The following is a 23,610-nucleotide window of genomic DNA, read 5'->3' as shown; positions in this document are numbered from 1 at the left end:
TCAACGTTTGTCGCTGGATAGAGAGGGGGGTTCACTTCTTGGTAGTGACAGTTCAACCTGATCACATATGCCATCGATATCTTCAAAAGTTCATATTTGTTTGCTTTCCTTTGATCGTATCTTTACTATTTGCCTTGATTATATGATCCCATAGTCCTGCGTGTTACACAGTAGAAGGTCCACTCCTACCTGGAGAAATGTATATAAATCATGATCCAATATTCCGAAACGCCGAATCGTACATGCCATGCAATGCTTTTGGTTTCTTATTTGGCCTTGGGAGTTGCATCCTCCTGCTCTTCGGGTCGCCCGTCGTCTTGCTTACGATCCTGCCAGCGAAACCAAGCACTGCGGCCCTTCTCAGTCCCGGAGCCACCGCTGTATTTGGCTTCTAGCTTCTCCCACTCCTCACGCTCTTGGTGTCGGCGTGATTGAAAAGCCCGAACAAATTTCCAGATCTCCATATCGGCCATATTCCAGGCTTCTAAGGATGCACGCAGCCTTGTTTCGTCAGTGGACTTGGTCAAGCCGATAACCTTCTTTGCCTGATCGATGAGTGGCTGCTCCGAGGCTCTCTCTTCTGGCGTGACTACTGGGCCGTTGTTTTTGTGAGGCTGCTTGTTTTCCTTTCCTGGCAAACGGTCCGCGGGGACAGGAGGCTGGGCTTGGCCCAAATCCAGCACTTTCTTGGGGATGGCGAAGCCAAAATACCAGCTCATGTCGGAAGGCATATCCTTTTCAGCTGCAACCCACAGAGAACGAGAAGTGGCATAGTCGCCGGCAACTGCTTCTTTCAGGCGAACTAGACGCAGGGTAGTAGTGACGCCAGGTCCAAGAAGGGCTTCGGTGACCGTTCTAATCCACGAGTCTCGTGGAGATTCTTGGCGGATCCAGGAGACGTTGAACGATTCTCGCATCTCCTTGACCAGGGTCAACGTCCAAGGATGAGGGACAGTGCCAATGCTGAATACCTTGCTCGTGTTGTGAAATCGAGTAGGTGTTGTGACTGGCATAGGCGACATGGCAACACACGGGGTACATCTTGGCAGGTTCGGTGGACAAGTTGCTGGCATGGGACTATCCGAACACGAGGCCAGATCTCTGGCTAGCTGCAAAGCATTGCTGACCAAGGTGCTCATGTGGTCCGGAAAAGGTTTAATGACTTCAATACCATCGGAAAATCGGTTCTGCCACGCAACATGCAAATGAGTAGTTATTAATTTGTTGAGGCTGACAAGCCCGCTGGCACGATGCCTCTTGATCTCGTCCGCAACTTTAGCGTACTTTTTGGCAATGATGACAGGAGTATACGCGGCAAGTGGCATGGTGGCCTTCTCGACCTTAATAACTTCGTCAGGCACTCCCGAGATGAGGGATTTGACACTTGCTAGCTTTTTTGGGTCGATGTTCGTAACCGCCTGTATGGCCGATTTGATTTGGTCCTTGTGGCCGACAAAGAGCGCATCTTCCAGATCCTTCCACCGGGTCAAATGGGGATACTCGCCACGACGAAGAAACGCGAGTAGTGAATCCTCCTTCGCAACCGCGGGCAGCAACGTGTAGTGGGTCAATATGCCTCCATCCATGGTGTCCCAGGCCAGCCAACGCATCAGGTCTGCCATGAGATCAGGGTCAACGTTGAGTCTCTGAATGAGATCATACGAGGGGTTATTCATGGCTTCGGAAGCGCTGAGAATTACGGGCCGGAAACCTTGCGCCCACCAGGCTCTCCTCCAAGTAAGGAGCAACTCGCTTTCGGCGTCCTTTTCTTCCGTCGTCTTCTTAGCTGTTGCGTCGTAGTAACAATACACTGGTTGGCGGGGTTTTAACGGAGGAAGCAACGCCCTGTCTTCATCCACAGTTATGATGCTAGAAAACGGAACTTTAAGCCACTTCCAATCAGATAACCAGGACGATCCTGCATATTCGTCTTTATCGTTATGCGGGGGAGGATGTGACTTTTGTCGGAACGGGTTGAGGAAGCTCTTGGAAAGCGAGTCACCGATATGCGGCATGTTTGGCACATGGGGGACGGACAGCTTGGTGTCATAGGCTGAGAGACTCGGTGAGGCTGGTACGCCGGATGTCAGAGTCGATATTAGGGCAATGGCAAATATAGAGAGACCGAGTAACAAGAAGGTCAGACGCCGAGCCGTGAATGGCGGCACCGGCCGCCCAAATAAGATGTATTGTCTGGGCATTGTAGCAAGAAAGGATGATGAGGAATGATTTTCGGAGAGAGAGTTGCAGTCGGATCACAGATCACGGACTACGTAGTTCGGAAGGACAGTCGGTAGAGGCAAAGACGGCCGGTAGAGATGTGTTATTGACGTGTCGCCTTGAACATTGAACGGCTTAAGCGAAAGCCAAAAGGGGGTTTGGAGCTTCCGCAAAAGCCGCCCTAGTTGGTCATGGACTGTGGTAGTGTCGGATTGGAGGCGAAAGCACCAGCCAAGCGTGACGGCGCGTATAGCTGATGATGCGAGGTGCGCGATGCCTTAAGCTGAGTCCAGATGCGCCAGGTGTCAGTCTGGTCTAGCGCCAGTGACTCCGGTTTGTCAACTCTCGGTGGCTGACCGGCGGCGCAGCTGAGGCCCGCAGCCCACAGTAATACCAGACCGACCCCATCTCTTTAGCTGTCAAATGCCTCGTGGGGCGTTGCTTACCTAAGAAAATTGTATCAGAGGAGGCCCCACGAGCCATTTGACATACTACTACTAGCGAAAATGTCAGGTGGGCTGGTGGGGGAGGCGGGAGGCTTGAAGTTCATGTTCCGGTTGAGGCTCCGGGGCCTGGGCCGCCACGACGGCCTGCGCCAATTGCCCAAAAATAATATCTACGGACAGCCACAGAGTGGCAGAGAAGAGGGCAAAGGGCAGTTTGTTAAACCACTTGGGCGCAACGCCTTGCGACCGTAAGAGATGCAAGAATGCACTGTGGTATAATTCTAGGTAAATTACTACTTCTAAGTAGTACTTAAGTAAGTAAAGTAGGTTCCCTAAGTTAAGTACCTACTTACTTAAGCACTTACTTAAATACTTAGTATTGAAGTACTTAAACTTAAGGTAGGGAAGTACTTAGGCCAAGGCGACCGCCAAACATGCCTCCGCGCTCCTCTCTCCCAAGCTGCCCAGAGACGTCGTTTGCTGCCTTCGGGTACCCAATACCTGATCTTGGCACTCAAGCCGGGTGCTTCGGTAGGTACCAGAGTCGGTGCTTAAGTATAAGCACAAGCATGGTTGCCTAACAGTCTAATTTCGTCGACGAACCTCGAGGCTGCTTTCCCAACTTCAACTGTCACTGATCTTGATTTGGCTATCGCCGCATTTTCCCATCTCCGTCATTAGACTCTACAGCCTTCGGAATCTATATTCTTCACAGCTGGCCAGCGCAACTAGAGCGACCCACGCCTTCGTTATCACGCCGTTGTCATGTTGAAGGCAGGATAGTCTTGCGGCTTCCCTTGACGCACCGCCATTTGCTTGCCAATCCAACCAGACCGTTGGCTGACCCTGTTTGCGGTTTTGCCAAACTCGTAGTTGCAAACTGCCTATCGATGGGTGTCCCTGTCACAGGACGAGATCATCCTATCCACCAGGCATTTTACTAATTAATATCCAACGTTCTCTCTGCTCCCCTCTCATATTTTCCACCACAGCTCCCACGTCCAGTTTCCAGCTTGCTTTTTTTGGAGGCGAAGATGAGTTCTAGCGCAAGAGCCTTCCTGGCAGATTTGGCTAAAGCGAGAGAAACACAATATGATAGCATTTCGGGAATTCGACGAGGCGACTCCGATGGCGAAGTATCATTGTTGTATTCCAATGACTCCTTGGAAGAGCCCTTGGAGATAAAGATACTTTCAATGGGTGCGTCTCCGACACCTCTTGCCAATATTAGACCGAGAGACGGGATCATTATTTTCTCAACGCTAATGGCTTATAGATGTGACGTCTTATCCAGATGATTCGTGCTTCATGGTATTTACCTCGTCAGAAACTTGCGACACCAAAGTTCTCTCCCTTCTCGAACTCATCTCATCCTCGACGAGAGGATCAACGTTGCATGAAGTCATTCAGACTGTGTCAGACCAGCTCACAGCAAGCTTTGATGACACCCTCGAGTCCGGCTTTGGAAGCAGCGCCTCTCCAGACCAGGATACGCCTGATTATGAATTTTACGACTCTTTCGAGATTAGTGATGACGAGGCTTTTCCGCAACTTGAGAAAAGCCGAGCCGATGGTAAGTGCCAAGATGTATGCGGTCGGCTTCTTGAGAAAGAGGAACTGCAGAGACTCTGCAAAGACTTGAAAACGGCTAAGGAAGCTGGGGTAACGGTTGGAATTTTCCCAAATACTGCCGATCGCCCACTGGAGGTAATATCATTGTCTATCAGGATTTCCAAACTAGGTATTACGTCGGAAACGATGCATGCTTGGGACATCAAAGTGACTGATTACATCGTATTACTTATGCGACTTCCAAATGGCTATCCGAGTATAGCAACACTGCTTCATTCATCTCGGACACATCCCGTCGTTCAATTCAGATTCGGAAGATGCTCATCGGCCAAGCCATCTATTGAGTCAGTGAGATTGGCCTTTCAATATAGCCCGACTGCAACTAAGAATTCCGACGACCCGGATAGCACACTTCCAGCGTTCTCCTCTGTTTGTATGTCTAATTCAATCGATATGCTTTTCAATAAGTCATTTGTTAGTTTGTTAAGATTTCGAAGAGCGTACGGACATACTTGGGATGAAGCGCAGGCCACCATGCACGAATATATCGGACGCATCCAGTCTAAGATTGCGACAGAGAACAATATGGGCTTAACGGGTGCGGGCCACGAGATTCCAATCTCAACACATGCTCCTTCAAGTCTGCAACACGACTTTGCTTTAGATGACGAAGCCAGCATCAGCTTCCCTCTCGTTGCAATGCAATTTGCTCTTCGTCGGTTCTGCAAGTGCACCGAATATTGCATCGTATGCCATCTGAAACTTCAGACAGACTTTGTACCACTCAAACCTTATGTCTGTACAAAGGACCTATGCCTGTATCAGTACCTGGCTTTGGGTCTAGGACCAAATATTGAACACGAGGTCATAAGTAGCCCCTATGTAGTTGACCTTCTGATCAGCTTCTTCTATTCCGGGGAGACTCAAAGAAGTATTCGAGAATTTCCGTGTGGGTTGGCCTTGAGGGCGCCCGTTATCCAGCAATCGGCGCCACACCTTGAGATAGAGACATGTATTCAGTCTCAACAATTTCGAATCCTACGAGCCAAGAATGAACCAATGGGTACCAATATTCGAAAAAGAATGCGTAACGGAGATTGGTTTGCAATGCTTACCAATAAGGCGGGATGTAAGTTCAATGACACTCGGAGCTATGAACCACTATCATCATCCTTAGCTTCAGGTGTAATGTCCTCGGTATAAGCAGTACCTATGTTATTTGTGCTGATAAGTACATAGCCATTGAAAAACACACATGTTATGTGTCAGAGACTCTTGACGATGGCCTTTATAAGTACGAAACAACCAACTCCATCATTTGGCCGAAGAACCGGGCTGAGATCTCGATCTCAGAATTGATCTTTAGCACTGCCGTCCCCTCCAAAAAAGATTTCTGGCAGTCGGGGTTTATATTTCTGTACGAGCACGACGTTGACAATCTCGATGCTGACCAGCGCGCTATTGCATTAACGGAGTTGCTTGATAACCTCCCCTCCGTGTTGGAAATGAGAAGCTACTTATTGGATGAACCTGGCCGAATGCTATCCTCGTGGAAACGAATAAACACCTCTGCACTGTCTCTTATGCGTTGGATTGTCGCTTCAAACACTTCTTACATCGTCCAAGACGGCCCTGTACCGTCCAAAGACCTTGCAGCTCACTCTAGTAATCAAAATCCGCCGTCGGCGGCTATGAGGAAGGCAACTTCAAATCTAATTCGTCCCTTAGAGAATGGCTGGATGCAGTTTCGTTTTGCGCAAGGATCTCCAGAAAAAGAGTTTGCGTTTCTGAAAACTCTACAGGAGATGAAGAGTAAAAATCAGTCAACAGTCAAGCCACCAAGCCTCTTCGTCTGGCATGGCAGCCCGATTTCCAATTGGCATAGCATAATTCGCGCAGGGCTGGATTTCCAGCAAACCCGACATGGGAGGTCCTATGGCAATGGGGTTTATTTCAGCAAACATATGGAGGTGAGCAAGACATATTCGACAAGATTAGATTTTTGTGCCAAAGCCGTACGTTTAAAACCCTCAAAAGGCTTTCAAATTTTAGCTGTTTGTCCCCTCCTTTCAACTGCAACACAGCTAACGATTCATGAACCTGCTGCTAGCCTTTTCGTCACTGCTGGATGGGTTCAGAACTTAGGATCTCGCTGGCTTTAAGTATATGCGAGATTGTCAACAAGCCTGAAGAATTTGTTGCCTCTCATCCTCACTTCGTTGTTGACAAGGAAGAATGGATACAATGCCGGTATCTTTTGATACAGATTGATCCCACCGAGAATGCGCTCAAAAATCCCCTTTTTGCCCCATCTGGCCCAGAATGCACTGGGTATATTCAACAAGACCCGGAACACTGCATTATGAATGAATATAGTATGGATCCCTTGCAAATTCCACTGAGTGCTCTTTCCGTTGCCAGACAACAAGAGGCTCTGGGTCTGACGTTGGGCAACACGGCATTGGATTCCATCACGGCTGTCACAAATAAGATCGATGATGAATCATGTGACAGTGAGAGCGGAGATCATCCGGAAATTTTGGTCGATGATATCTTGAAGCTGTACAGAGCACATGAGAGTCGGAAACGTCAACGCAGTACATCGCCTGAACCGAGTTCCTGCGGCCTGGCTTCATCACCATCACCTTGGAAGAGTACAAAATGGAGCGAAATCGGCAAAAAAAACACCCGTTCTACCCAGAACATGACTGTGTCCTTGGGTTCATTAGACTATAAGACCATCCCTCAACTTCCACCTCCTAGCTGGGCAACATCATCGCCGATGGCCCTCCAAACCCTGACCAGAGAGTTGAAACATATTCATACTATTCAATCACAAAATCATGCCGCATCACTAGGCTGGTCTGTCGACGCGTTAGCCATTGACAATCTCTTCCAGTGGATCGTCCAGTTTCACTCTTTCGATTCGGGGCTTCCTCTTGCCATGGACATGAAATCGAGGGGACTAAGAAGTATTGTCCTAGAGGTCCGCTTCGGTAGCAACTTTCCTATGAGCCCACCGTTCGTGAGAATTATTCGACCTCGCTTCCTGCCGTTCCTAGAAGGGGGCGGAGGTCATGTCACAGCGGGAGGAGCGATTTGCTCTGAGATGTTGACCAACTCAGGCTGGTCTCCGGCCATGAGCATGGAGATGGTGTTTCTACAAATCCGCCTGGGCCTTTGCGATACAGAGCGTCCAGCAAGGCTGGACACAAGGCAAAGGAACGCCGACTATGGTATTGCAGAGGCCGTAGCAGCCTATATACGAGCAGCTGTAAACCACGGATGGGATGTACCCGAGGATCTAGAAAATATTCATGCCGGGTGGTGGATGCCTCCGGCTAGTTGATGATGTTGGCAATACACAAGAGATAAGATGAAGCACGACGCGCACAATCAACCTGACCAGTTTTGGGAAGGGAGTCACCGAGTCTGACGTTGGATTACACTACAGAGTGTCAGGTAACTAGCGAAAATTTTGTTCTGAAACAGGGCTGAAGCATTCATGACAAAAGGGGAAGAGTATTGTGGTAGGATAAAGTAAGGTGGCCGCTATCTTGTATGTTAGCATGTGCAAGAAGGAGTAATACACAGCGTACACACATGCATTCCAGATATAGACAGAATAGCATGATACAACATACAAGACTAAATGAACAAAGCTCACGGGGAAGATGCCATGTACCGGAAAAGTGTGTTGTTTTCCAGGATGTCTTCCACACTCGCGTGTACAAACACGAGATCTGATTCGGATAGAACGAAAAAAAAATAATCCTTGTGTATGCGTCAAATCAATGCTCCACATATACATATATATTTACACATGCATTATATATCTATTAAAAACTTACATCGTGAGAGTCTGTTTTTCGTCATCATTAACGGCCGCACAGCACTCGCATACCACGCGACCGGATCTAATACGCCCATTTGCTTTTTGATTGTAAAACACAAACAGCCGGCGTGAGGGCTCATCCAAAGTACCCTAGATCTACGGTTTATCAATCCATTCACTTCTATATAGTCTGATGGTAAAGAAGGGAAAACAGACAAAGAGAAAGAGACAAAGACGAGTTCCCGAAGAAGGAATAATAGTCTTGTTTCTGGAGCTCACAGAAAACAGTACAAGGCATAGCTGCTTCTGTGCCGGTTCTCGGGGTTGATAGGACTGCAGCTATTGCAACAAATGAGATGGAGCAAAACACGAGCAACACAGATTTAAGCTGCTAGCTTGTTTTTTCTGGTTAAAATAAGCCTGCCGCCTCATCCTACTCGACTCAACTCAACTCGACTCATGATATAGTTTTCTACCGCGAGCCCAAACTGCTCTCTTTGTGCGGGGCTGCGGGGACGCCAATAGGAGCGCCAAATGTGTGCCCAGAATGAACGAAAAATAAAGGGAAAGGCACCAAAATATGAATATAAACCACCGTAAAACTCCAGGGTTCCAACGATTTTTCGTTTTCAATATGGGCTCGTGTAGAAGCGCAATCAAAAAGGTACTGCGCACAACTCTACCCAGATTCCGCAGAACTGTAGCAAGGACAGCGAAAAAAAAGCAAAGAAATCTAAATTGTTGTGTGCGCCTGTCATTAAGGAACGTTGTTCTCAAGGGCGAGAGAAACGTCATAGTATCGACAGCAATGCAAATTTCCCAAACAAGAATTAGTCGTACTGGAAAAGCCTGCTGATGGATTCACCGTGGTGAACTCGGCGAATAGCTTCAGCAAAGATGGGAGAAACGTCCAGTACCTCCAGCTTGGGGCACAGACGACGATGCTCGTCCTGGGGAACCGAATTGGTCACAATGATCTTGTCAATGGCAGATGCATTAAGACGGGGGATTGCGTCACCACTGAAGACACCGTGGGTGAGCAAAGCATAGACTTTGGTTGCTCCCTCCTTCTTCAGGAGCTTCGCAGCTCGTGTGATGGTGTTGGCAGTGTCTCCCAGGTCGTCAACCAAGATGCAAACGCGATTGGCAATATCGCCAACGAGCATCATGCTAGCGTTTCGCTGTTCAGTAAACTTAATGGGGCGGCGTTCCTGAAAGTGGGATGAGTAGTGAACGAAGAAGAGGCAGTTGAGAAATTTATATTACCTTGTGAATGAGGGCAAAGTCCATCTTGAGACTGTCAGCGATCGCGGTAGCTCGCTTCGCCCCACCAGCATCCGGAGACACGATGACGGCTTCCCTATAGCCGGGAATGTGCTTCTGGATGTAATTCTGAATGAGTGGTTTGCCGTAGAGGTTGTCCACAGGAATGTCGAAAAAGCCCTGGTATTGGGGGTCGTGCAGATCCATGGTGATGATATGGTCAGCACCGGCGCAAGTAAGGAGGTCGGCAACTAGAGTACCGGCCTGGGCCACCCACTGCTTATAGCCGGGCTTAGCCTGGAAGGTGGCAGCAACACTGTTGGGATTCTCATAATCATGGGTGGTGAAGCTTCGCTGGGATGAGGTGGAATTCTCGGCTGTATGTCCGCGACCATTGGAGCCAATACTGGACAACGTATCTGACCTCTTAGGCAAGTAATCTGTATCGTCGGTCTCTGCAATAGTCGTCTTTTGAAGTTTTTCGGATAGGCTGAAGGCACCGTTCAGGCCATGGCTACGAGGGCCGCCAGGGCGAGGTGTGGCCGGCACACTCTCAAAAGTGTAGTCTTTTTTGGATGTCTCGGTGGACTTGGACAGTGGCGCGCCAGCTTTGTTGTAGGGCCAATCCGGCTGTCTCGAGTAGGGAAAGAGAGGGACGACTGCGGTGACGCGTTTTGCAGATCCGGTCTTGCACGCGGATATCATGATGCAGAGGTCGATGAGGTTGTCGTTGACGTGGCCGGAGCCGGACTGAATGATGTAGACATCCTTGCCACGGACGGAGTCCTTGATTTCGCAACGGCTTTCACCACCAGAAAATTTGCTCAGGATACGATCGCATGAAGGAATGCCGAGCATGTTGGAGACATTCTCCGTCAGACGGGGATGCGAGTTGCCGCCGAGCAAAACGATGTTGCGGACCATGGCCGTATAGTTCGAAACTGGCGGGGAGAGGCGTCAACGACCAATTAGAAGGGAAAGAGAGAAAAACCAGGACGAATTGAGCCAGGGCCGAGAGGCGCAAGGGCAGGCCGTTGACTGAGGCAATGAAGACGTCGATGGCCTCGAGGACGAGACGGCAACAGGCGCAGACCGAAACCGATGTCGAGGTCGTCGGTTCTGTTGTGTTTTTTTTTTTTTTTTTGCTGTCCTTCCCTTGTTTCCCCGCTACAACCTGGTTGGAGCAAGAGTGGGGAGTAGCGCTGTGTTGGCAGGCGCAGGCCGGGGGCTGCAAAAAATGCCTGTGTAGCGCCTGCAGCCGACGTCCCACGTTAGAGGCTCTGCCGAGGGCTCTAGCTTCTGCGCCGATTCCGGCGACAGGTAGCAGGGAAGTTGCAGGGGCGACAGGAGCGACCTGCAGCTGTAGGTGGGCAGGCAAAAAACACAGGAAGCGGACCCGAGAAAGAAATCAAACAGAATGAGAATTCGGGCTGTCTGTCATAGCAGCATGTTGATGGGCGAGCGGGACCAGAAGATGGATAAAGACAAAATAGAAAGAGAGGAAAACGCCGCCGCCAGGCGAGAGAAATGGGGGCGAGTCGTCCTGTGGCGGACGGGGCCCGGGAGACTAGGTTGAGGTGGGATCTGGGCTCGGCGCTGACTCAAGGCGAGGTCAAGAATTTATTAAACAGTCTGATTTGATGCTGCATCTGACACAACTCGGCGACACTGAACACATTGACGCCAGGACGAGGCGGCAGAGGGCTGCCGTGTCACAAAATGGCTCACAATCATAGATATTGACGTCGAATCACGACGTCAACTGTGGGCTGTCGTTGGTATAAATCACCACACTGTGTACGGCGCGGACCACATGGTAGTCATGCATGTCGCAGCGCTGCGCAGTGGGTGATGTGCTGCGTACAAAGTGCAGGCCCATTGCGCCATCTCGGCCATTGCCAGCTCATGGTCTCACGGACATTTTGCGATCCATGGCGGTTCCGGCGGTACATAAAAACACGGAGGCCCATGGCGAGCCGACCAAGCTCCTTGATACTTTGCCGGGCTGCCGTGGCACAAAAGGCTGGCGTTGAAGTGTCCATGGTACGGAGTACACCAAGTCCACACCACAGAATTGGCACGCACACATGCACACACATATGTACGCAGTCGACACTTGCATCGTGGCGGCGGCTCTTTAATTTGCCTCGTGCCAACTTCGTAAGCCAGGTCCAGCACGCCGCCGTTTTCCGACCTACCCATCCAATTAATCTCTCCACGATTTCGAGGCCCGGGCATCTAGGTAGTAATTTGGTTTACTCCGTACTTGGCAGTGAATTGCTCAGCTGGTGCCTGGACAAGTCCTTACATGTACGGAGTACGTTGTTGCTCCATCAAATGGATTCTCGTCCCCAACCAGTGTCTCGAAGCCTTTAACGTGGCAGCCTGCTTGCTGATTGGTCGCTGGGCCGCTCTGGTGCATGAACCCATGGAAAAAGCCGGCTGTCACTCCGTCCGTCCAGTTTCGCAGTGCTGCCTCAAAATCAACTTCATCTTGACTGGCTGGCTCATTGACACCACCACCACACGCGCCGATCTGTCAAACCTGCTACCAATTGTCCAACAGTCCGACACCTCGCATACTTTCTGATATATAACACAACCATTTGGCCATTTTCGCCACCGACTTGCTTCAGGGTGCACTCCCCCTCGGCTGACCCCCTCATCTGCATATTCACGCCGCACCGTCATAAAAAATTTGCCAAGGCTTCATTCTGATCCTGTTCACCATTCGCCATGAAGATCCTTGAGTCCCAGTCAGCCGTTCTATCCAATTATGAGGTCTACCAGCACCTCACTGATCAACGTGACCGCTATAAGCAGAAGAAGCACCGCGGGCCCCCAAACCTCGAGACAGTTGTGCGAGAGGTAGGTTGCATGGTCTCATTGCGCATAGACCCTGATCTCAAACTGAGGCGAACCAAAGTAAATAAAAAATAAGCTGACAACCCCCCTTGCACTTACAGATGCTGCAGTACCTGCGGACTGCCCCCAGTCCTTTGAGTCAGAAGCCCCTCACCTACATCCCAGAGGCCATTGCTCAAATCATTGAGAAATTAAGTCCGTATGAGCTGTCAAAGGGCGAGATGGTCATGATTCTAAACCTCCGTCCGGCATCCATTGCTGCTCTCAACACCGTTATTGAGGACATGACCGAGCGTTACTCGGATGAGCAACAAGAAGAAATGGTGGGCATTGTCGCCGACGTTCTCGGTCAGTTCGAGGTAGCTGAGGCTGAGGCAAACGGGGACGCGGGCGAAGGCGAGGGCGAGGATGTGAATATGAATGACGCTGAAGCTTCATGAATGACGAGTTCTCGCTCATTCGATTGCAATTCATCGGCAGCCCGAAGTCGAACAGAGTATTCCTACAACCCGTCTCACCTCTATTATTGGAGAAGTGGTGTCGCGAACTGGGCAGCTAGACCTTCACATTACTATACAGCCCCCCTCGCTCTGCCCCCCAGCTGCAGTGGTAGTCTTGGTGGCTGTCTTGCAGATATCCTCAAAGGCAGGCTTGAGGAGCTCCCCCGTCGCAGCCGAGCATTCGACATATCGATCTGCCCTCATGGTTTGTGCCAGCTGATACGCTTCCTGCGGATAAATAATGCCATTGGGGTCGTTCTCAGACCTGAGGTCTCTCTTTAAACCAAGAATGATGATGGGCAAAGTGTCCACTCGTTTGAACGTCCTCTTAGCCTCGTCGATCCACTGCCAGTACAGGTCAGCACGTGCTTGTCCTAGAGTGCTGTCAAGGGGCTGGTTAGGTTGAGACAACGCACATATCGCTTCATGTTTATGAGACTTAGCCGTTGGCTGATATCGTAACATATAACAATCACATCCGGATCAAGAAGCCGCCAGTTGTCCGGGCTAGAGGTATCAGAAAACTCGAGACGAAACTTCTTCTCTCCAAGGTTGATATTGAATACGAACGGCTGGTCAATGTCTCGAAGAATTGGTATCGGGCTTGTGCCTTCTCCAGCGCTCAGTCTGCTGTACCGGGCGGTCAGTAGGCAAACAATCGCAACCGGGTTAGCCGAGATAGACTCAATACACACGATAAAAAAGTCGTCTTGCCACATTTCTCATCCCCCACGAGTAGTAATCTTACTGTTTCGGGGTCCATTGTGCCTTGGGTCGAGCGCAACGGTCTTATCAGTTCTGGAAGGGTGCGGGAAAAGAAGCAACCGATGGTCTTTGTATGAAGTGGTGGCTGCCAGAATGATATGCCAGGACCAAAATGTGGCTTGGTGGTCGGCTTGGCTGCCATTGCTGCTCCAAGCCACCACACGACACTAGCCACAGTTTTCCACCGAAATTTTGATGCCCGTCCGTTGACTTGCTATGCCCGCCCAGTCATGCAGAATGCAGAAAGCCCTGAAGTGAAAATGGTGTCATAAAGGCTGCATCGCACTTACATGCAGCCGGTCCACGGTTCTTTAGGGCGCAGCGTTTCTGCCAGAGCCGTCTCCAGAGCCTGTAGACCCATATACTGTCAGCCCTGTCGTCGCAGCTCGACATTTCAAAGGTCTGAGCAAACCGACCGACGGCCGAGGGTTCCAAAGGCTAATCCTCACGAAACCATGTCTGGCGAAACAAACTACAATAGTTGGACCAAAACCGGTCTTATTCAGCGACTGAAGGAGCTCGAGAGTGAACTGAAAAAACGGCCTGAAGCTCCCAAAGCTGTTTCTGTCCCTGAAGATGAACCTCGAGGTGCCATGGCCACTACAATGTCCGATGACATGGCAGGCCCTGCCAAAAAGACAAAAGCACCAAAGACAAAGCGGAGGATGGATCCCTCAAGATATTCAACCAGATTTATTGCGTTGAAGCTGGCATATTTGGGCAAAAACTACGGTGGATTCGAGTTTCAGGCCATGGGGAATCAGCCCTCTATCGAGGAGGAGCTCTGGAACGCTCTCACACGGGCATGCCTCATCTTCCCCGAGGACGAAAGGATCGTCCAATTTGACTGCTGCGAATACTCAAAGTGCGGCAGGACGGACCGTGGAGTCAGTGCCTTTGGACAAGTCATTGGGCTGAAGGTGCGCAGCAACAGGCCACTTCCCAAGAAGAGGGCCGAGACCGATGTCGCTACTGCTGAAGACATCGTCCTGGCCGACGCAGATCCCCAAGGAGTAAAGCAGGCTGAAGAAGAGGTGGAGGCGCAAGAAGAAGAGAAGCCGTTCGACGATATCCACGACGAACTCTGCTACCCACGGATCCTGAACAGATTGTTGCCAGATGACATTCGCATCCTGGCATGGTGCCCATCACCACCGCCCGATTTCTCCGCCCGATTCTCCTGCCGCGAGCGCCAGTACCGCTATTTCTTCACGCAGCCTGCTTTTGAACCAGATCCCACGAGCCTAGATTTGTCGGGGGCCAGCAAATCTCTCAAAGCGGGCTGGCTTGACATTGACGCCATGCGCGACGCAGCCAAGCGCTACGAAGGCGAGCATGACTTTCGCAACTTTTGCAAAATCGACCCCGCAAAACAAATCACCAATTTCCACCGGCGAATCTTTGAATCAGACATTGTCGAAGTGCAGGATGCTGGCTCGGTAATGCCGTACCTCCAAACCCCAGGATTCTCGTCTTCCGGGCTTGAAGGTTCCGGACCATACCCCAAGGTGTATTACTTTCACGTTCGAGGCTCTGCGTTCCTGTGGCACCAGATCCGCCACATGGTAGCCATTTTATTCCTCGTCGGCCAAGGTCTTGAATCGCCAACAGTGGTTTCCCAACTACTTGATACAGCCAAGAACCCCGGCCGACCTAGCTACGTCATGGCGGATGAAGTGCCTCTCGTCCTGTGGGACTGCATCTTCCCAGATCTCTCTAAGACGGACTATACGGCGGCAGACGCGCCCAGCAAGAGAGAAGACTGCATGAAGTGGATCTACGTGGGCGAGGAATATTCCCCGAATAAATTTGGGCAGTTTGGCGTCATGGACAGCTTGTGGCAAACCTGGAGAGGCCACAAAATGGACGAGCTGCTTTCATCACAGCTGCTGCAGCTCATATCCGGCCAAGGCAAATCTCAGGACATGGCGGAAGGTCCGCAGAGCAATCGCCGGGCGAATGCAAGTGCGCGAGTATTTGAAGGCGGAAATAGCGGACGCTTGGGTGGCAGGTATGTGCCCGTGATGAAGAAGGAAGTGCTACAGTCGCCAGAGGAGCAGAACGACCGGTATGCCAAGAGGAAAGGGTACGCAGATGCAGAAGACATGCGTGCGCAAAAGGGATTGCGTAGCAAGGAGGACAATGAATAGAAGAAACCATCTATATGTAGCACATAGTTATAAAGAAAGAAAAAAACTCGGGAGTTTCAACTCTAATACTGTGTCAAAATAATCCACTTTTAAAACAATCATTTTCCACAGAGACAGTATTAAGAAAAAGGGGGTGTCATCATTCGTAGATCTATTCTACATCCCTTTTCGGGGCCTCGTACAAACACTCCCTCGCACCCCTCCAGACCGTCTCGACAATCCTCCTCTTGGGCAGCAGCCCCGGGAAGACAATCACGACATCCTCCTCCCCTTCCACGACCACAACAAGATAGTACCTCACTTCGAACCCGATGAACGCCTCGTTCACGAAAATGTCCTGAATCTTCTCTGTGGGAATGAACCGCGTCGACGGGCTAGCGAGATACGTCGACGGCGACTCTGTCGTCTGCACGCCCAGCCCCCGCAGCACGAGGAGGCTCTCATGCGAGTGCAGCCGCAGACTGAGCACGTACAAGGCCACAATTGCCCCGGGGAGCAGCAAGCCCAGCGGAATGGAGGAGGCGACTCTGGCCAAGAACTGTCCCGTGGACGAGCGCGTGTAGCCATCGAGAAGGAACCATATTCCCTGCAGGGAGAGGAGGGACGCCGGCCGGGCGGCGGCGGAGGATTGCGAGGCGGCAAGGGGACAGGAGGACCAGCGGCCGTACAGGAGGAGCGCGGTCGTGAGGGTGAGGAGGATGCGGGCCACGAGGAGGAGCAGGCGGAGGATGCGCAGGGAGAGCGTGCGAGGAGGCAGCGTCGTGACGGTGAATTCGGCGGTTGTGGGTGACGGGCGGCGGACGCGCAGGCGCGGCGTGGCGGTTATCATGGCGGCGATTCCTTGGTGTTGGTTGTCGAGACGGATGTCAGGGAGCTGCCATGCTGCTGTGAGTTGTGCATGGAGACGGGGGGGGGGGTGCAGAGCAGGACAGCAGGCGCTTTTTGAGATTTCTGCTATTGTTCGTGTGTGTCCTTATCCCATGTGTGTAGCACACCAGCACGCGGCTGGACCTGTCATGCCAGGAAAATACAAATTGGTAGTTGCACGATGCCGGTTGAGCACGGCAGAATTGCCAAGCTGTTTGTTGACTTGACCAGAGTCGCAACTTGTCCCACCCCCAGCTCGCCAGCATCATGCTGGGGCCCCACACGCGTGCCTAGGTATATATGTTAAAATACGGCGGAGAATTACCGGCTGTAATGGTCAAACGGCGAAGTCTCTCGATTTATCTCGCGCTACTCCTTGTAACATCTCAACTATGCACCCATCCCCGTAAGATCCCCCTTGCCTGGCGCCCAGCCCGAATGCCGCGGTGGCCCGTCTTGCTCGCATGGGTAACCTGCGATTTGCCAAGCGGCCCTAAGTACTGGAGATGACACTTGAGAGAGGATTCACTCTGCAGAGGACTCTCCCCCGTCGCGTGGCGGGCTGGATTACGACCGCGAGGGGTTTGGGTTGGTTGAGCGAGATGGAGATGTCAACGCCTTATTTTTTTTAAATTTATATTCCTTCCAGTCCTTCTCTTTTTTTTTTTCCCTTTTTCTCTTATCTTCTAAGAAAACACAATCGTCCACGAGTCCTATAATTCGTATGGTTTTTCTTCAACAGACAATGACCGTAAAATACGTCGTGGTTCGTTGTAATACTCGCCGGTTCGCGGTTTCGAACCCCCAATACGGGTGGGCACTGCGCCAAGCTACACACTTCAACGTCAACACATTACGGCTATGAGCCAGCCTTTCTCCCAAAACACAACATTACACCTCACTCTCCAGTCGGAACCATAGGCAATGCGACGTAATAAACAACCTGTGGGATATATTCAAGAAATCATAACCACAACCACCATGGCCTTGGAACAAGTTGCCGCGAGGCAGCATTGTATAAAGCACCCGAGCATCGCACTCCGATCCAGCCAACGAACATCCCTCCATGCTCACAGTCTCGTTTCCTACTTCCTGCGACCCTCAAACAAACCATTTCGTCAATCATGAAATGAAAAATGCTAAATTAGGCTCAAGTGCGCATTCACAGGGCTTAGTACCATTCCCCGCTCCATTTGTACTCGCGAGCCATTAAAAATAAAAAAATAAAATAAGAACAAAGAATGGTACAAAGTGGTAAAGGAGATGGTCAAGAAGCTGATAAGAAGCATGATGCAGATAAAGGCAAAAAAAAATAACCCAGATTGTTGCCGTCACCCAATACGGCGTATGATCCTCAGCCATGAGAAAAATGCGAAACGAGAAGCAAAAAATTGGTCATCAAAGGCCGTGCTGCTTTTCTAATATCCTCTTCAAACAACCACGCCAGAAAACACAACACAACACAGCAGGCCCTAAATACTGATTCATGCAACTTCGGACGAAAGATATTGGCATCCAATATTAGCCTCAACAAGGCCAATAACGCCAAACGCTGCGTGAGAATTGAGACTAGTTTCATTCAAGACAAGAAGCCAAAGAGAAAAACAAGAGAAAAATAGAGGCCAAAGGACCAATAGCCAAGATCACTCAACTGACGTGTGTCAATGCAAATGCTGCTTCTAATAAATTCAAAACATCTCGCTTTGGTGGAGTCCGGTCGACATGTGTTTTCCATTTGGTTCAATCGCAGTCCGAATCACATCAGGGTCATACATCATTGGGGGAGGCACCCCCGCAACAGGTGATCGAAGCGTGCTTACGCGGTAAGCACCATCTGATGACATCTCCAATGGCGGCGATTTAATGCTTGCCATGGAGCCTTTGCGACTGCGACTGGCCGACCTCATCCGTTCGCCATTCCTGGGCAATCCTCCAGAGAAGCTCCCACCTCCATTACTACGTCCTCGGTTGTGGCCCCTGGAGGGAGGAGCAGGTGGTGCAAGAACTGGGACCATGCCGTCATTAGGGGCAGCGACAATTGGAGCATCATCATCTTCATCCATCACAATCTCAATCATGCCCGAAGCCAAGGCCCCGCCCTTGAGAGATCGCTGTGCATATGGCAGAGGAGCAGGGGGAGGAGGTGGCGGCATGGCCAAGTGCTGGAGCTCCTTGAGCATAGGTGGTGCGGCCAGAGCTGGAGGAGGCGGCGGCGGTACTGGCTCCTCCTGCGAACGACGTCGTCTGCCCTGTACCACCTCGTCGATGCCTCGAACTTCACCTATGCTAGCCTTCCTAGAATATCGAGTTTGCCCAGGCTCGTCCGGAATCGGGGCTGACATGCTTCGGGGAATTGCCAGTTTCTGTGGTGGTTGGTATACAGTCGACGGAAGCAGCGTGAGTGGCCCAATGCTTTCTTCCTTTTGAGGAGATGGCTCAGACGAATCGAGTTTGACATAGTTTGGCGGAATGAAGGGAACTTCTGGGGCATCTTTGCTCATCTTGCTGGTATGTTCGGCTTCAAGAATTAGTCTCATGGCTTTGGGAGTTGCTGGGAGACCAATGTGTGGCCCGCTCCTCGCATACATGCTCTTGGGTGGCTCGGTTGCACAACGAGGAGGTACATCTTCCAGGTCATTTGGTTCTGTCATCTCGACTCCAATTCGCAAGGCGGTGCTGTTGATTTCATTTGGATGCGGGATCTGTGGTACTTGTGGTCTCTTGGCAAGTGACTTTCGACGTTCCTCGAGCTCACGAGCTGCCTGCTCCTTCTTTCGTTGGCGTTCGTCTTTCATTCGCCGCAAGTCACCAGCATGTTCAGTTGAAGCTGCTCGAGTATGAGTAATCATAGGTGGAAGGGTATCAAGCGCCTCCGCAGCCTCTCTGTGGCGGCTTTCTGACCTCTCGCCCTTTGTCACCAGTGGAGAGTTGAGACCACGGTTTGCGCTTCGACTATGCTTGGCCCTGAAACTCTCTTGCTCTTCGATTGCCCTCTTGAAATCTTCTTCATCCTCGGAGCCTTGGTAATGTAGCGTTGCAGTTGCAGAAAGCGGTAGGGGTGATGATGGAGATCGCTGATGAGATCCTTCCCGAACCTGACTTCTGCCACGAATGTCCAGCGCTGGTGGCCGAGGTCGGCCGTCCGGACTGCGCCGTTGACTCCCCCGACTGGATGCCCGACTGCGAGTCTTTGCTTTGGTGCCGCTTGACTTCCTAGTCGTAACCGGTTCGCCGGCATCGTAGTATTTGGGTGTGCTCAGATTGGCGAGATCTTCCGGTGACATGGGAATTGGAGAGGTGGGCGACCTCTTGGGCTTTGTCCAAGATCGAACGGAGGCTCTACCACGTTCCTCGGACGCTTCTCTCGACTTGGTCCTTCTTTCTCGGCTTTCATGGCGACCTCGAGACGATTCACGAGCTCGTTCGGTGCTTCCGCCTCGACTGCGATTTCTTTTCGGGTAATGACTGGCAGCTTCGAGGCTATGTATGTAATCTTCACGGTGCCTTTGGCTTGTACGCAAACTTCGTCCTGCGCTGGATGTAGAGGTTATGGAACTTGCAACTGATCCGGGCCCACGGCGTCTTGAAGGCCAGTGGAAGCGAGTTGATGATGCAGCAGACTGCTCGGGGGAGGTTACATCTGCAAGTGCGGACGGCCCCAAATGTTTGAGTTGAAGGTTGACACCTCGAGGAATGCGATCACGCGAGCCGTTTCTGGAATTTGACCGAGCCTCTTGCATCCTGCTCAGGATATCATGATTAGGCGATGGAGGTCGTTCGCCTTCATAGCCCCGTACGACCCTTTGGAAACCATCCCTCATCATCATTGGGCTGGCCGTTGCAGCACGCTGTAACGAAATACCGGCAGCCAGATTATCCTGCTCCGTAGACGACATACGAACATGACCCTGGCGGCTCTCCTTTTCACTAGACTTCTCGGCAGCTTGAAGCGCCTCCCGGTTTAAGTCTGAGGGAACTTCACCGATGGATGGGAGCCTGCCGCGTCCATAGCTTGAGCCACTGGGGCGAGCAGAGGTAGGTGTATTGAATCTGCTATTGCTGGATGGGCGTAGAAATGCTGTAGTCACATCATAACCCGCTGGAGAGATAGCCGATTCAGCGATTGGAGTAACGCCAGCGGCAATTGGCGTTTGCCCGCCATCCCCTTGGGAATAGAACCTCGACTTTTGACTCTGGTCACCAAACGAGGTAATTAGTCTCAGGGCAGACGACTTAGCAACACTGCGCTGGGGACCACGTTGAACGTCCGGTGGCGACAAAGGAGGACTGAGGATCTCTGGGATACTCGGTGTGATGGCCTGGAAGTTCAGCTGGACTGCTGACGGAGAGCTCCATGGCTCGGTGGATTCCTGGTCAGTACAGGCGAAGCACCGTATTGCCAACTGCTGTTGACCATGTTGCACAGCCCATTCTCCCCATTTGCGAATAATTGCAGCCTGGCGTTCCCAAACACTCGGAAACGCAACACATGTGAGTATCAGGGCTTCCATATAGCGTTTGTGAGATACATAAATCTCGATTGCGTCGTTGTGATCACCCATGCCGAGCATGATGGTAACGGCAACATGAATATCGCCATTTTCTAGTAAACGCTGGACATAAGCCCGTCCGAGCTTATGCTGAGACTGCTGCCCACCAATTCCGCTCAGAGCGAGTAGCATCCAGTCTGACGAGCTCATATTCTCAGACGAACCGACCATGATATCGGCATCCATGTCGCCGAGCCACTTGGCAAGAAGAATGCGACTTGCTGAGCCGGCCGGGTGTCTGCTCATTTCATCCTGAATTAAATCCTCGACTGGTTTGTGCCATCCAAAAATGGTGCTAAACATTTGCCTTCTCAAGTCCTCGTTTGTGAGGCGAGAATTATCAGCCCGTATGGGATGCTTGTAGGGAATGTCGCTCAAGCGGCTACGTGTAAACTTGAACAGATCGTGCACCTTATTATCGTCAGGGCTTCGAGGAACCTCATGCCTCAGGCGGGATGGCCTGTGTCTAGATCGTGAAGAGCTCATAGATGCGCCACTTGTTGAGTGTAGTGAATAGCCCATGGAGTAGGTGTCCGGTTCTTTTCGACCGATAGTTGAGGATTTGAGGGATGAGCCGGCGGAAATATAAGTGTTCTCTGTCATGCCTCTGGATATCATCGATCCAGGATAACGACCTGGTGTACGAGAACCAGCAGATGATTTGGAGAGCGATGATGCTCCACTTCGACTAGATACTGGACTTCCCGGATCGTAAGACATCTCACCCCCTGAAGAGTCGACATGAGGGCGACGAGAGAAGCGTGCAAATGGGGACAACTGGTCCTCATCGCTTTCTGAGATGCCCACGTCGAATGGTACAGAACTAGACTCCGACTCTGATGTGTGAATCGTCGTCACAGAATGTGCCGACGCATTGCTTGGCTCTTCAATTGAGTTTGGAGGTGATGGCGGCAAGAGGTTCGTGGGATGCTGGACATTTGCAACTATGATAGACGGTGAGTTGAGATCAAACTGTTGAACAGTGCCGTTCGGCCCCAGTGTAAAAAGGGTGGCCCCTGGTCCGTATAATGCCAGCCCTTTGACATGTTCCAAAGTAGGGATAGAGTCAAAGGTAACATGTTTTGTTCGTACATCCCACGACAGGGTTTCCCTGTTAAGAGGTTAGACAACACCGTGTGTAGCGCGGAGTCTTTTGATAAGGTTACGCTTACGAGTCTGAGTATTGAATAATACGACCATTCTTGGACCAGCCCATCCAGTTGGGTCCAGAAACGGAGCTTTCTCGTCGCCGAAGTATTCTGACGACTTTCGCAGGATCATCAGCACTGAAATTCTTTGCAACACTCCAAACTCGGAGGTCCCCATCATGGCTCTGCACTGCCAGCATGTCGGATTTTTGTCGCGATGAAGAAGCGTGCCATGCTAGTGTTACTACGGGTGATGGTGCTCTCGATGTTGTCAAGTTGTGCAAGATTGTAAAGCGCGGTTGAAGTGTTGCGATCAAGAGGGATCCATTTTGATACCTGACGCTTTTCATTAATTTTTGAATGGTACGTGGTCGAATTCCTCTGGTCTTACCCGATTGCAAACGTCCTGCAGTCAGCGGACGGTGCCAGCGCAGTAACTGCAATCTGGTCTATGGTTCTTGACGAGATATGTTCTGAAGTCTTTGGTTCAAATAGGATAATGTTTCCCTGAGTGTTGCCTGCAAATGGACAATTAGCTCAAAGCCAAGGGCACGAGATCACTTGCAAGTAGGTCGTCACATGTCTTACCAAAAGCGACATTTCCATTTCGCATCCATGCTGCGGTAGTAAGCGTTTCATAAGATGAGAATCTGGCCGCTTCATCACCAGTCATCAAGTCCCAGACAATTGCGGTCTGTCCGGCATCGTAGCTGACAACAAGGCGGCCAGCACCTAAATCACTCTGATTGTCCACGGCAAGTAATTGGACTGTTTCTTTATGCCTTGAAAATCTTGTCTCAATGGTCAAAGTGTCATGGTGACAACATACAATTGAAGAGCCTTGCGCATAAAGAAACATGGAGGCCGTGGCGGCGCATGAGTCGAAAAACTTCAGTTCTTTTACTGCGGGCATGGTGGTAACGTCTTGAGTGCGTTCGCCTCTGGCAGTAGAAGACTTGCCAGAGCTTTTAGCAGTGCGATTCCTTGATGATACAGACATTGTGACTCTGGTATGTAGCGAGAGCAAACCCTGGAGCAATCAGGCGGAAATTCGAGGCTCAAAAGGCAATCTGATTCCTCTCGGGAACCTGCAGAAACAAAGGATGACGATTTGGGCGCCCCGCAGAAAGATGCTGTCGTCCTCCGCGGTGCTCGATGGCTTGAAAAGCCCCCGTGGAATGGTATTTGGACCGTACCACAGTGGTCGTCAAGATGCTTGTACGTCTAAGGGTGGCGGACTAAGTTTGGTCGCTTCCCTCGCACAAAGAATAAACGGCGGGGGAAATCGGCGATGAGTGCGACAGCTGTACACTTAAACCATCATTTACACGGATGCGAGTTGTACTTGGCCGCGAGCGCAGACAAATGGCGAAAAGTTGGCTCGCTGTTCGGAAGCCAGCTCAAGTAAAAATCTCCAAGATAACATGCA

General features: G+C 51.0%; 8 protein-coding genes across 8 annotated transcripts; 3 read left to right on the top strand and 5 right to left on the bottom strand.

The window, feature by feature from the left end:
- Window positions 1-266: 266 nt before the first annotated feature.
- On the bottom strand, window positions 267-2,201 carry G6M90_00g072100 (uncharacterized protein; the record flags this gene model as incomplete). Its single annotated transcript, XM_014690366.1, has 1 exon — window positions 267-2,201. One exon carries the CDS (start codon window positions 2,199-2,201, stop codon window positions 267-269), a length of 1,935 nt encoding a protein of 644 aa, XP_014545852.1.
- A 1,499-nt stretch (window positions 2,202-3,700) lies between these two features.
- On the top strand, window positions 3,701-7,587 carry G6M90_00g072090 (uncharacterized protein; the record flags this gene model as incomplete). Its single annotated transcript, XM_066130964.1, has 5 exons — window positions 3,701-3,866; window positions 3,943-4,239; window positions 4,816-5,367; window positions 5,478-6,253; window positions 6,349-7,587. The coding sequence occupies 5 exons, from the start codon at window positions 3,701-3,703 to the stop codon at window positions 7,585-7,587; spliced, it is 3,030 nt and encodes a 1,009-aa protein (XP_065987194.1).
- Window positions 7,588-8,903: 1,316 nt separating this feature from the next.
- On the bottom strand, window positions 8,904-10,260 carry KPR5 (Ribose-phosphate pyrophosphokinase 5; the record flags this gene model as incomplete). The annotated part of the gene is made up of 2 exons (XM_014690368.1): window positions 8,904-9,284; window positions 9,340-10,260. The coding sequence occupies 2 exons, from the start codon at window positions 10,258-10,260 to the stop codon at window positions 8,904-8,906; spliced, it is 1,302 nt and encodes a 433-aa protein (XP_014545854.1).
- A 1,812-nt stretch (window positions 10,261-12,072) lies between these two features.
- CRCP (DNA-directed RNA polymerase III subunit RPC9) lies at window positions 12,073-12,641 on the top strand (the record flags this gene model as incomplete). Its single annotated transcript, XM_066130963.1, has 2 exons — window positions 12,073-12,204; window positions 12,303-12,641. The coding sequence occupies 2 exons, from the start codon at window positions 12,073-12,075 to the stop codon at window positions 12,639-12,641; spliced, it is 471 nt and encodes a 156-aa protein (XP_065986945.1).
- Window positions 12,642-12,764: 123 nt separating this feature from the next.
- On the bottom strand, window positions 12,765-13,608 carry RHO2 (GTP-binding protein RHO2; the record flags this gene model as incomplete). Its single annotated transcript, XM_014690370.2, has 3 exons — window positions 12,765-13,046; window positions 13,118-13,331; window positions 13,397-13,608. 3 exons carry the CDS (start codon window positions 13,606-13,608, stop codon window positions 12,765-12,767), a joined length of 708 nt encoding a protein of 235 aa, XP_014545856.2.
- A 313-nt stretch (window positions 13,609-13,921) lies between these two features.
- On the top strand, window positions 13,922-15,616 carry DEG1 (tRNA pseudouridine(38/39) synthase; the record flags this gene model as incomplete). Its single annotated transcript, XM_014690371.1, has 1 exon — window positions 13,922-15,616. The coding sequence occupies one exon, from the start codon at window positions 13,922-13,924 to the stop codon at window positions 15,614-15,616; it is 1,695 nt and encodes a 564-aa protein (XP_014545857.1).
- A 151-nt stretch (window positions 15,617-15,767) lies between these two features.
- Window positions 15,768-16,445, bottom strand: G6M90_00g072040 (uncharacterized protein; the record flags this gene model as incomplete). The annotated part of the gene is made up of 1 exon (XM_014690372.1): window positions 15,768-16,445. The coding sequence occupies one exon, from the start codon at window positions 16,443-16,445 to the stop codon at window positions 15,768-15,770; it is 678 nt and encodes a 225-aa protein (XP_014545858.1).
- A 1,726-nt stretch (window positions 16,446-18,171) lies between these two features.
- On the bottom strand, window positions 18,172-23,181 carry G6M90_00g072030 (uncharacterized protein; the record flags this gene model as incomplete). The annotated part of the gene is made up of 4 exons (XM_014690373.1): window positions 18,172-22,144; window positions 22,206-22,517; window positions 22,573-22,699; window positions 22,770-23,181. 4 exons carry the CDS (start codon window positions 23,179-23,181, stop codon window positions 18,172-18,174), a joined length of 4,824 nt encoding a protein of 1,607 aa, XP_014545859.1.
- Between the last annotated feature and the right edge of the window lie 429 nt (window positions 23,182-23,610).

This window comes from Metarhizium brunneum, chromosome 4 (genome assembly GCF_013426205.1).
Source record: "Metarhizium brunneum chromosome 4, complete sequence".
NCBI lineage: Eukaryota > Fungi > Ascomycota > Sordariomycetes > Hypocreales > Clavicipitaceae > Metarhizium > Metarhizium brunneum.
This window is presented reverse-complemented; position numbering and strand designations above follow the sequence as displayed.